General features: G+C 32.8%; 1 protein-coding gene across 3 annotated transcripts; it reads left to right on the plus strand.

The window, feature by feature from the left end:
* The first annotated feature begins 217 nt into the window (after positions 1–217).
* Positions 218–8,436, plus strand: ACP2_1 (mitochondrial acyl carrier protein). 3 transcript variants are annotated; one of them, XM_051213689.1, is made up of 4 exons: positions 218–488; positions 2,716–3,234; positions 5,056–5,334; positions 7,528–8,436. In XM_051213689.1, the coding sequence occupies exons 2-4, from the start codon at positions 2,755–2,757 to the stop codon at positions 8,137–8,139; spliced, it is 1,371 nt and encodes a 456-aa protein (XP_051069688.1). In that variant the 5' UTR covers positions 218–488; positions 2,716–2,754; the 3' UTR covers positions 8,140–8,436. The 3 variants fall into 3 exon arrangements, with proteins under 3 accessions (XP_051069688.1, XP_051069687.1, XP_051069689.1); XM_051213688.1 differs by having other exon boundaries at positions 218–303; positions 5,056–8,436; XM_051213690.1 differs by lacking the exons at positions 218–488; positions 5,056–5,334 and having other exon boundaries at positions 2,715–3,234.
* The last annotated feature ends 4,713 nt before the right edge of the window (positions 8,437–13,149 follow it).

Consider the following 13,149-nt stretch of genomic DNA (forward strand, 5'->3'; position numbering starts at 1 on the left):
ATACATAAGCTCTTTAAGAGAAGGCTTGGTCTATTCCATCCACAACCATTTGAACCCTAAGCTAATACTCCTTGCTCGTAAAACAAGCATGTACTGATTCATACTCAAAAGTCACTGTTGTTTATCACAATATGGTGCCGAAAACAACGACCACCTTGCTATTTTTCGCCTAACTGGCTTTGTCGTTTTAAATGTGTTGGATATCGAAATAAAGTCAAGAACAGAGTCCCTGTTTTTAAATCTGAAGGTCGTCCCCGCGCTTGTAGTTTCTAGGACGACGGTGAGCTTGTCATCCCGCTGCTAGTTAGCGTCTGTTTGTTTCTAGTTTTTAATATCTGTATGCATCGTATCAAACCCATCTTACTGTTCATAGTGTCTTGAGACCATTTCTTCTTCAGTGAAATTTTGGTTAAAACTACGACTTCATTCTAAATAAGATGTCAAAGTTTTTTGGAGACCGGTCGTATGACAGTAACAAATCAAGTCCTGTAAGCTCCTCCCACAGTTAGGTCTCTCTAAGTTAACAACATAACTAGTTTAATAAAATATTCATTCAATAAACCGTTACTTGTAAAATACCCTGGTCACTTTACTGTATTTCGGCTAACTGTTAGTTACTTTATAACTATAATACTAACTATGGCATTGCTTTCAAGTTTTTCTTGAGCAATCTGTCAATTCTACGGTGTTTGTTGATAAGCCTTTTGATGTCTACCAATGTTTGTCATTAATTTCATGTTTTTTAGTCTAATAATCTATGTTAATATTGCCACCATAATTATGCAAATGCAATCGCATCTGTCTGATCTGTCAGCCACAAGTATACTGGTAGTGACGGATTTATTTGACACGACTACGGATCTACTGGGATAGGTAAAACTACAATATGTTTTGCCCTAAAATATTTAACATTCATGTTTTACGTATGTGCGTTAGTATAGCGGCCTAGCGTGATTCATTATAGCTACAGTTAGCTGAGATAAAATTCTCCAGCCGAAAACAATCAACTTGGATCACTATAAAACATTTCCCACTGAGAATTCATATAGAACATTTTTAGTGTCAGTCTTTTCTCACATCAAGATTTAAGTGTTTCTATGTAGTGTTATACACTTGTTCTTTCAACCTAGTAAGAACCCCTTTTACCTTTCATCTACAAATCAAATAAGTTTATCATTAATAGCACAAGTAACTGCCAGATTTTGTGTAGCAGTCAGCGTTAGTAGCTTGTACAAGGTTACTTCCTGTAAAGGTTAGTTGAACTGATTGTATGGTATGGGTAGTGACTTGTTGAAACAGTAACCATAAAATAAAATAAAAGAAAACTATAAATTAGCATTATTAAGTAGGAGCAAAGCGAGAGCAATTGCAGTTTGAACTGAATTGTTAAGTGCTATTGAAAACTACTTCCATCTAACATTTTCGGGCAAATTTGCCGATTAACGTGAAGTAAGTTGCTTCATTACTCACTAACACCCTTACTATTCTGTCTCATGTGTACAATGAGCTTAAAATTCTTGTTTACAGGTTATTTCCATACCAACGAAAATGCTGTGACGTAACTTTTCAAATTAAAATTATCGTTTACATTTAACACGTGTTTCTGATTTTATCCCCTTTTGAACTTAGCTGTTAGTGAAATTAAAAGTGACATAGTTGGAATCGTCTATTATTGATGTGAATATTTATCCCAGATAAATACGTTTGACCTGTAGTATCGTGAAATAACTCACAAGGTGCTATCATACGTGTTAGCTAGATCCCAACCGATTGGCATTCGGCTAACGTTATTAGAGTTTGTTCTATGAATATATAAGTTAGCATTTCAATATTGAATAACACCCGTTTGTATTTACATTTTGCTGAACTGTTGACAATTGCGGAGTGGTTCATCAATCTGGACAGTTATACTGATGTAAACACAAATTGTATTGAAGAGTGGGAATTTTCAAGCGGTAATATATTTTTATTGCTTACCAATTTTCAAATCACATGAGAAAAATAAACAGCACGCATCCAAAATATCTCAAGGTTTTAATTCAAATAATTGAGTATTTTTATATCAGAATTAACCATAGTTACCTTCAATTTACTTTGATCTAGGAAACAAATTCGCTTTGGTTATGATCATATTTGATTTTCCTATTGTGTGGTTTTAATTTACTGCTTGTTATGTCTGGAAAGAAATAAAGTTATTGTGATTAATTCATCGTTGTTAAACTCATTACCTAGTTGTTTGAAATAGTATTCGTATCGCATATGCAAAATTTGGTTCAGCATATAAATGTCACTATCAAGTTCCTCTCTTTGTACCCCTAAACACATACTTTAATCTTTATTCTGACATTTTCGTTTTCAATATTAAGTATATACACAAATTACCGCTTCAGAAATGATTTACTACCCATAGTGCATCTGAACACTCTTCGAAATACTCCTTTTTTATTTGATCATTCAATTAGGCATTTTTATTTTGAGTACGACTCCATCACCAACATGGTTTTGTATGCCGAGAATTCTTTATTCGGATTTTACGTTTCAACTCCATTATTTCAGCAAACTTTAAGTTACTACTATTCAAAACCCATAGTTTACAAATCACAAACATTAAGTGGGTCCACTTTCGTTCTAATTCTGTAGTCGGGAATTATTTCAGGTTTTAACCTCTTGTAATTATTAATATTTTTAATGGTGATCTATCTCTTCCCTCTGTAGATATTGTACTACTAAGTGGCCAGTTACAGGTGTGCACAAATGACCCGTATATCAACTTATATGGTCAAGATACTCTTCATTTTTCTCGGATTTTGGTCAAGGATTCTTCCTAATAAAGCATATTCTCTAGAGCAGTCGTCTCCCACCACTCATAATCACTCTGTAAACGATAGTCTCAAACATCTCCATATTTTATTTCGACATGGTGACAGATCTCCAATCGTTAACATGCCTGCTATTCTACACAAAATTCCTTCTGCTTGGTCGCAAGGCTTCGGCATGCTTACAGACAAAGGTGTAGAGCAGCACTTTTTTCTTGGGAAGTGGTTACGATCAAAGTATCAAGGATTTGTTCCCAGTAAATATAACGGTTCTTATTATCATGTTCGTAGTACGGATGTCGATAGAACTCTAATGTCAGCAATGGCAAATGCAGCTGGGTTTTATAACCAGTCTCCCTCTCCTCTGTCCGCTTATGGCATCAATTGGTTTCCCATACCTGTTCATACAAAACCTCAAGTAAGTATAACTTTATGTTAACCTGAAGATTAATTTTGAGAGCTCAGTTTTTGTATCTGTATGTATATCAACCGAATTCTGTGTTAACTTTTAGAAGTCAAAAACTCATATTTTCAAATAAGATTCAGGAAACATAAATCGAAAGCTGTTCACAAGACTCTAAGATCATGATCATGTAACGGGATTCTAAACTTTTGTTTCATTGTTAAAACAGCAATAGGTGATACCTTGTTTGTGACTGCATCTTAATGAGTGCTTATTTCGTCATAATAGTATTTCTATTTCCATCTTAACGAAGTGAAGCTATATCATCAATAATAACTATATATTAGCTGTATTTCATAAGTCAAAAAGGTATCTTATCATTTTCAGTTTTTTATGTACATGTTTATTTTATTGATGCTTTTCTCTACAAAAAGTGTCTATAGAAACTCCTAAACGCTTATTTATCTAGTGATAACGCTTTTAATTCGGCCGTATTAAGCTTAACACTGGGAAAATTGTGTACATACTGGCCTGGTTTAGATGAGAGTATCATTTCTGGAATATATTTGTCTAGATTTTCTTTTAGTTTCATACGTTTCTTTTCTTTTCTTGTACCAACTACATAGTCCGAAAATTTTCCTTTTAATTAATTAAGAAGCTCTTCCACTGCGTAAACTGATTGACACTTTTTAGTGTCTCAGTAATATATAAATTTAGAGAATTGATTTAATTTAATACATAACGTTTGAGTCTTTCAATTTAATCGAACTGTAGAGCGACGTAAAGATTTCTAATATACTTTTGAATGCAAGTTGTTTCCCATGCATTCCTTGATAAAATCAACATTTGCCGTCGCTTCACCGAGCCTTGGGTTGTAATTCAGATATTCCTGGAGAACCTTTGACACAAACGTCTGCTCAGAACATTTGAGTATAGTGAAAATTCTCATTTTTACATGGTAAAAAGAACGACTCGAGCGGAGAAATTTCCTTCCAATTAGTTTTTAATCATGGCTCTACACTAATATATATATATATATATATATATATATATATATATATATATATATATATATGATTTACAACAATGAAACAATACTCGTCGAGTAGTTACGTTACGTAGTAAGTAGTTGTCATACTCCATTTCATTTCATTACCTTGATTTAAGTGATTCAACGATTGAGTTTTGACCAGTTTTTCACAATATTCATGATTATAAAATAAATTTATTTAATTTTGTATACTCATCTTTCACCTACACATTTTATAAGGGCTAGTAATATCCCCTGATTGCTCAAATAAAAGTGAATTGAAGTTTGAACCATCAACCCAGCAGTTGAAAGTTGAATGATTTCACTACCATGTCACCATTTTATTTACAAAATATCACTATCTACTTATGTTGTTACTATCGCGCACAAAATACAGTATAAGGGTACCAATGTATAAGGAAAATAAAATAACTATGAACTTTAGGGGTAATGAAGTATCATACTTTGTTATTCATTCCACTTAACTAACGAATTACATTACATTCTATCATCTCTAACTAAAGTTAATATTAATCGTGGATATAGCTATAATCGATCGTTGACATTTTAATTAATTTCGGTAAGTAACACTTGTCTGTATATGTCACTGTTTTAAAATATGAAACAATATTTTTTTAGACCTCAAATACTCAAACTATATAAATAAGAGTGATGCTGTAGTCTAGTGGGTGAATGTCGTTAGCCTACACCACTGTGGCTGTGTGATATCCCAACTGTATTCATTATGATATACCTCTTAATTATTGTCAATATCAGCGTACATTGTCTTGCATTTTTGTTTACAGGTAACAGATACACTTTTGGGTGTTGCACCATGTCCTTATCGGGATTCGTTACAACGTATACAAATGGATAGTCAACCATCTATTGAATTTGAGAAAAATCACTCAAATTTATTTGTCAAACTTACTAATGTCTCTGGTATTGGTCCAGTTAATCGTCATAATGTATGGTCCATATCCGATTTTATTACATGTATGATTGCTCATAACATTACCCTTCCTGATTGGTGTACAGATGATTTTTTAGCAGAATTATATGAAGTCAATAGATTTTATTGGGTGGTAAGCATTTTTTTTCCCCACAATTAGATATATGTGATAAGGTTATTTGCTTATGTATTATCGAATATACAGTTATTTATTAATTTTGAGAGTGCGAGCAAACCAGAGGACATACTTTCACTCAAGATACATAAAACAAATATTTCCCGACTATAAACGCTAGATAGTTATTGTTATAACCCAGCTATTCCTATTGCTTAGTAATCTCGGACACCGACTCACTCGACAAGCCCCCAAATCAGAACACGGTTGAACAGGGAAGAGATTATATTCCAAATAACAAGGTTAGATGGAAGTAAGAAGCAAGTAGGAAATGCAATAGGGAAAACGTTAGTATATTTATAACTTTTACATGAGAAGATCCTAGTGTTCACTAAGTATCGACTAACGCTGATTGGCTATTTCTTATCCAATCAGCGTGCACCAAAGCAATCGTGCATTGAGCATGCTTTAATCCAGTCTATGTCCCGCTAACAGTTATGTAATCAAGATAACTCATTCATTTTCTGTCCGTTAATTTATTGTTAAGACGACTAGAGAACATTCGGGTTCTATACTAGCTTCTATTTTGAACAAGTGCTTATAATATTCAAAGTCACTGGATTGTACACAGGTATCCTTGATACATTAGCGTAAGTTAATTTTCTCTTCATAATTTACGTCGTGAACCGATCATCTCTCATTTTCCGGTTTAACACATGATTGTTGGATAATTTCTACAAAATTAACTATATAATAGTAAATCCAAGTTAACCAGTTTTAGGCAGAGATGGGTAGTGACTAACAATGGGATCCAGGACGTGCGTTTCGTTTTATCTGGAGTTCGTCGGTTGGATTTACCTGTGTCTCGAAATTGATACTCTCTCCTGGATTCGAACCCATTACCTTTCGCTTCAGATGCCAGCGTGTTATCCGCTTAGCTACCAGATCCAGATAGTCATTTTAATGTAACGAATTACTTTAGAAGTTTCACTAAACAAAAACTTGGCAATTTGCCTGAACAAAAATTGTGACGTAATTGTTAATGAGCTTTTATCATATTAAAATTAATTTTTACGGATTCTAACTTTTAATATACTCAACTGTTACCTGTTTAGCTCAATATATAAGTTTCTCATTCAGTTTCAATGGATTAATGGTTTACTAGTTAAATAACTCAATTTTCAACTACTGGACTGTTAGTTTAATATTTTTTTACCTACTCTAGTATGGGCAACATGATAGTGTAACTAGTCTCCACAAAAATTAATTTACTCGTCATTGAGTACGTGAACTTTCCCTTAATTACTAAATTACTTGTATCTCGATCTCATCGTCTAAGTAATACGTATGTATGGTTGAATAACTAATTGAAGAATTTAAAGGTCAAACGTTAATGGGTTATGAACCTTGATCGCTTGATGTAGTTTAAATATGATTAAAACCATTTGAAAGTTGCAGTAATCACATTTTCTTTCAATATATTTTGACATAAATATCGGAGAGAAAGCTGTAATTTGTACCAAGTACAGATTTATGTAATCGATTTTTAGTAACACGTGTGTTACATGAAGACTAAGAATAATACCAAACTGTTTAAACGGCAGTACGAGGAGCAGGATTCGGACGTGTAAGCTAGCAGTTGAAAATCATGTAAACTTACTACTAAAGCGCTACTTCTAAAAATTTGATAATCGTTTCTTTTTTAGTGTTTGCAAAATTTGGAAGCAACTTTTTACTGGGTTTTAATTGTATAGTTTTTAAATAGTTCCAACTTAGTACCTTACTACAAATGGCGAGCTGATCGAACATTGGTACTTCAAAATTTGTCAGGATTCATATCAAGGTGTACAAAACCCTGTATATTGACTAAGGTCAATATTATACGTTATTTACTGTATAATACATTTGTCTGATTTGCTTTATCATATACAATGTCTCTATTTTTCTTTATATCAACCAAACATTTCCCATTTAACCTCATAAAATAGTAAATACTAATTAATTAATTGATCATTTGTGATTGGGCTACGTATGCTAGCCTTCAGTCGCTCGTTTCCATCATTTGAAAAAATCTTTGAAAATCATTCATAATGGTATATTTTTCTGCGTAAATTTTAAAATATTCAAATCCCTGCGACACAATAAAGTAAGTTATACTATCCTGGTGCTAATATCAAATACATATGTAAATGTCTATTTTTTTTTCGTCAGAAAAAATATTCTTCTTCAGATGATATCCTTCGATTGGAAATTGGTGTCTTCTTAAACACATTCGTTAAACATATACATTCCATCATACGTGGGGAACAATTGAATTTAACTTATGAATATACATTATCCACCGAACATATGATGATTTATTCAGCTCATGATACTGATGTAACTTATATTTTAGCTGGTTTCGGTGTTTATAATAATCAAACAATTAATTATGCATCTACTGTTATTCTAGAATTACATGGTCCAGATAAATCTAGCAAAGAAAGTGATTATCGTATAAAATTGTTGTATAAAAAAGGTTGGACTGATGAAACTGGTGAATATTTAACCTTACCAGCTTGTAAAGGTCAACCTGGTTACAATGGTTGTCCTGTGAATCTTGTATTGGAACAAATTAAACCATTATTATTGAGTACTGATAGATTTTATAAAGAATGTTCAATAGATCAACCGGATAGCGTAAATTATCGATTACATCCAATTGTATTTATCTTTGTCGGTGCATCAATCTCCTCTGTAATAATGCTTCTAGTCTTTTGGTATTATTCACTGCGTTTACGTCGTTATAACAGTTTAGACGTTACGGAACAACCAATATTATAATTGTTAAATAAAGAAGTGAAAATAAAAGAAGATATCTAGTAACATTATTGTTAGAATCATCGTCATTATTACCTAAATCATTGTCATCACAACGTATTTTTTACTCTTCCCTCCCATGTGTTGTTCTGCGACGATTTGCTATTTTTTTTATACAACAGTGTTGTTTAACTCTTTTTGTTCTTTTTTATGATCGTTTTGAATGTTGATTATAGTTTTCTGCTCATATATATACATTATTGTAGACTTATTACTTTATATTTTGTTATATAATTAATAAATTAATGCATACTCAGTGAACTGAACTGTACTGAAATTATTGTATCACTTGTTATACTTGGTTAATGCTTTAGTATTGGTTATTTTACGATCGGCATCCCAGGTTTTATGATATGCCAAGAGTATTTTGTTAAGAGACACAGAAGAAATGTTAGAACACAAAGAACGAGTTTGGCTATGATGACCGAAACGAACTGCAATGTTATCGAAAGTGCTCGGATGATTAAAAATTCTCGATTACCATTACAGTGGAAGGAAGTGAAACGGGATGACTAGACTGATAACTCTTGGTATTAAGCTTTAGTATTTTACATCGGTCAATACAAAACAAGTTGTTCGATAATATTCCAATCAGTGATTCTTTTAAGTATACCTATCCAATATGAACAAGCAGATTATTAAATTGACAAGCAATGGATTGCGCTGAACAGCACATGTGTCTTCGAAAATGTCGGAAGACTAGAAATGGTCTGGTACCAAAATAATATTATACAGTAGACGTTCAGCTTTCTGTTTTAAGCAACATAAAAATGTTATAGTAGAAACACCGTTTATTTATTATTAGTAGTAATAGTGTAGTGAACAGAACACGGGTGGGGACAATCGAATGTATTTAACACAAAATTACAGAACATCTCAATAAAATCTGAGACCCATATATCAAATCGTTAATTTGCAAAGTGTCCACCAATTGCTTCAAATGACTCAGACTTCATTGTTCTTGCATTTTCATACAAATTGCATTCTATTCCCGCTCTTGCTTTCTTGATCTTCCCCGATCTTCTGCTGCCAGACATTCCATTCCTGACTCGCGTCATATACCACTTATATCAATATAAGTAGCACGCACCACAATAGTAGTAACCTTACTCAATATTATATTTTTGGTACAATATAGAATTCTCAACACAAAGTATTTCAACGAGTTTTCTTATTTTAATCGCTGAAATATTCCCATTATATTAAAACACAATTATATGAACGAAGAATATTCTTTTCAATGAATTTCTCATCAGGTACTACAATGATCATATCCAAATTAATAATCCATAAAATTGACCAGATTTAAGGCAGAGTACATCATTTGGAAATTGTAATATATGAATTGAGAATTGTTGTTTGTTATATAAAATCAATTCAGATTGTTAATGTTGGGGCTGTTTAATATAAAGTGTTAACTTGAATCAGTTTATAAGCGAAATGAAATTGTGTGATAAATGATCAGAATAAATATGGTCAACATGGGGTGAGAGAGAAAATAATGGAATAAAAATCAGAAATTACATAATATGTCGAATAATATGAATTAGGTCAGATATAGAAAATAGGGGTGAATGCTGAATAAATATCTCTAAACGGTTATCAAGTGTAATAATAATAACAATGATAAAGATAATAATGACAATGGTAAGATGCTTGAATAAGTTAAGTTTGAGACATTTTTATGTCCCTTATTTCTTGATCGACCCTTGCAATAAATATTGAGTGGTCGCCAGTCAGATGTTAGTAGTTCAGGACCCGACATCTGAATAGTGTATATTCTTTTCGGTGCATATAACCAGCAACCACGATGTCTCTGATTGGGCTCTTATGTAACTTGTGCAGTGAAATGTAAACTTTTCACAAACGCACCTGAATGGGTTATGAGACTAATAGGCATAATGATGTGCTAAAACAAACAAGCAAAAAGATAACTTGTTGAAATATCCAGATGGCAGGAACGGGTAGCCCAGATATTCAAGCAGGCCACATCTATAGTGGTTTACTGTGATTAGTTCAACAACTCACAAAAGTATCACAGTTAAGGAGTATTCAGATTATGCCACAGCATTAATAATTGTCTGAAGTAAATAAATTTCTGCTTCATCCGTCAACAGATTTAAGCATTAATATCTGATTAAGCCACTTCTTATCATACCACAATATTTTATAAATTTCCAGTGGCTTTCGGATTGCTTCTCTTTTAGAATAATGAAAATGTCCCTAAAACAGGAAATTTTTGGTTGTGTCGATGAAAACAATTATTATTAAGTATCCTGATTTAGATATAATTATTCAGTAACTAATATAACTTGAATAATGCAATAAAATTTACAGGAAGGGAAGGGAACTAGTAATTGGACCTTTAAGTTATTGATAAGTTTAAATTTCAAAACAAAATTTTAGTTACAAAACTGTCGTATAATTTGACTGGGAAAATCTTCAAACTTTTGAGCAAAATATTTTACCGAAAAATGTTTATTTTGTAAAAGTCTAATATGAGATTAGTTCGTTCGAGATTTTGGAGACTTGTTAGCGTTATTTGAATTGTTTATTACACTGTGGTAATACAGTATCGAACATATAGTGTCTAGTATTATGTCGAGCCCACATGGGTTGCTCTAGAATCCGTACAGACCGACTGGTTCAGTTTTCATGAGCCACATTTCAATCTTGTCAATTATTCGATCATTAACATTGACTGTTCTTATATGAGCGTAAGTGTGTGTATTATTTACCTTATTCATTACGTGTCAGCAGTTTGTTTTTGTCTGGCTATGAATATTGAACCTCGCTTTATCAAAATGTGTTGACTCACTCCCCTTGCTTTTGCATAAATATGTATGTGCTTAGATCTTATTAATTGATCCTCCTTTGTATTCGCTCGCTTGCGCGCATTAGCTTTTTTGCTCGAATCCTCTTGGTGTGCTTGTGGCTTAGTGATCGATGCTATTCAATAATTAATTGATCTGTATGGAAGCTAGAATAACCCATGTGAGCTTGACATAGTATTCGACACTGCAAACAACTCTTCCGACTGTGCAACAGATAATCCACACAACGAATGTATTTTAGTAAAAAAAATTTTCAATAGTTGAACTTATGAGTCAATTGAAGCTAGACCACCATGGAAACTATGGAAGCACCGGGTGGCTGTTTCGTCCTAGTGTGGGACTCTTCAACAGTACGCATCCATGATCCCGCTCCCTGCGAGATTCCAACCCAGAACCAATCAGCAAACTTTTGAAGTATCCGGAAATAGATATGTTCCACCTGCACGACACTTTTCTACATATCGGGATAGAACTTTTTCTCACGGTTAGAGGTTTCTAGCAAGAATCTTTCTTATGAAATATCTCTAAACCTATACCCAACTCTCCTTCTTTTCTCGGACTTGAGACCTGCAGTAACCCTAGAGCAGCTACGGGTAGAGTTGGGTTTTACGCATAGTACTTCTATAAAGTTGTCCAATAATAAGTGATATATCTCAGTCATTTCTAATTTTCTGGAGTTTAGTCGGTGAATGGGAGTTTATTCGATCATAGTGAGTGTTTGAAAGTCATCAACTAATCGTTTAAATTAACTAACTGTAATCAATTGGCTTTATTGTGCAACCAACTTCCGGTGCCATTGGTTAAAAACTGTCTCACACGCAGGAGAGCTGAACTCCATTTATTACGTCAAAAGACATCTCATATTCTAACTAAACAAAAACATTTTACGCCTAACATTTCAAAAGAAAAATTGAAGGTTCCACATTCGCTTCAAAAAGACAAAACTATTATAGTCACAAAAGCTGACGAAGGCAATATAACAGTGGTCATGAATAGAAAAGATTATATTAATAAAGCTCTTGAACATCTCTCTACAGGACCATATGAAAAGATCGATCCCAAAAATCCTTTAACGACTAGAAATAAAGTCAAATCAGAGACAAGTCAACTTTTGAAAGGACTAAAACTAGTCATTAGTGTCTCGCTATAGTGTGCTCTATATCCCGACTCATGCAATACTTCACGTTTTTATGGTTTACCTAAAATTCATAAACCAGACATCCCCCTAGGACCTATAGTAGACTTCGCAAACACACCAACATATGCATTATCGAAATATCTGAGCAAAATATCAAAGCCACTACAACTTACATAATATGATTAAAGATTCTTATGACTTTAAATATAAAATATCGAATTAATTATCGAAAAGGACGAAATCATGGTAAGCTATAATGTTTCATTATACACTAGTATTTCCATTGATAAATGCTTAGAATTCATTAGTGATTTACTAGAGAACGACAATACTCTTTTTGAAAAATGTCCTTTAAGCATCCTTAAAACTACTTAAATTCGCCACTATTAACTTTTAACGGGACTTTATATAAGCAAACTAACGATTGTAGCCAACCTGTTTACAGCACATATAGAATCAAATATTTTCTCCAATGACATTAAACCACGAATTTGGCTTAGATATATAGATGATACCTTTGTTATGATAAAAAAGACTCGTCTAAGATCTTTTTCGAAACGGTTCAATACACTTTCATCGCACATCAAATTTACGAACGAGAATGAAAATGAACATGGTGAGCTACCATTTTTAAATTGCTTAGTGGGAAGAAATCTAAATGGAAACCTAAATATATCCATCTACTGAAAACCTACACACGCTAATCGTTAAATTTACTTCAATTCAGAACAACCATTCAATGAAAAGATCTCGCTAGCCCTAAATCTTTTTAGAAGAACTAACAAGATTATCACATCAGAAGAGGATAAACAAAAAGAACAAAAGAATGTAATTAGCATCTTACAATTTAATAATTTTACTATGAAGATTATTAGAAGTATATTAAAACAAGACGTTTCATTGCGTAATAATAATAATTCGAATGGAATACCATGGATTGGCAATGCAGTTTTACCATACCGTCATGGCACAACAGAAGAACTCCAAAGAATCTTAAAACAA

This window comes from Schistosoma haematobium, chromosome 3 (assembly GCF_000699445.3).
Source record: "Schistosoma haematobium chromosome 3, whole genome shotgun sequence".
In the NCBI taxonomy this organism is placed as follows: domain Eukaryota; kingdom Metazoa; phylum Platyhelminthes; class Trematoda; order Strigeidida; family Schistosomatidae; genus Schistosoma; species Schistosoma haematobium.

Excerpts from the sequence above, each read along its gene's own strand:
- ACP2_1 (XM_051213689.1), top strand. The coding sequence starts at position 2,755 with ATGACCCGTATATCAACTTATATGGTCAAGATACTCTTCATTTTTCTC. Across the intron at positions 3,235-5,055 it reads CTGTTCATACAAAACCTCAA|GTAACAGATACACTTTTGGG; the intron begins GTAAGTATAACT and ends TTTTGTTTACAG. Across the intron at positions 5,335-7,527 it reads TCAATAGATTTTATTGGGTG|AAAAAATATTCTTCTTCAGA; the intron begins GTAAGCATTTTT and ends TTTTTTCGTCAG.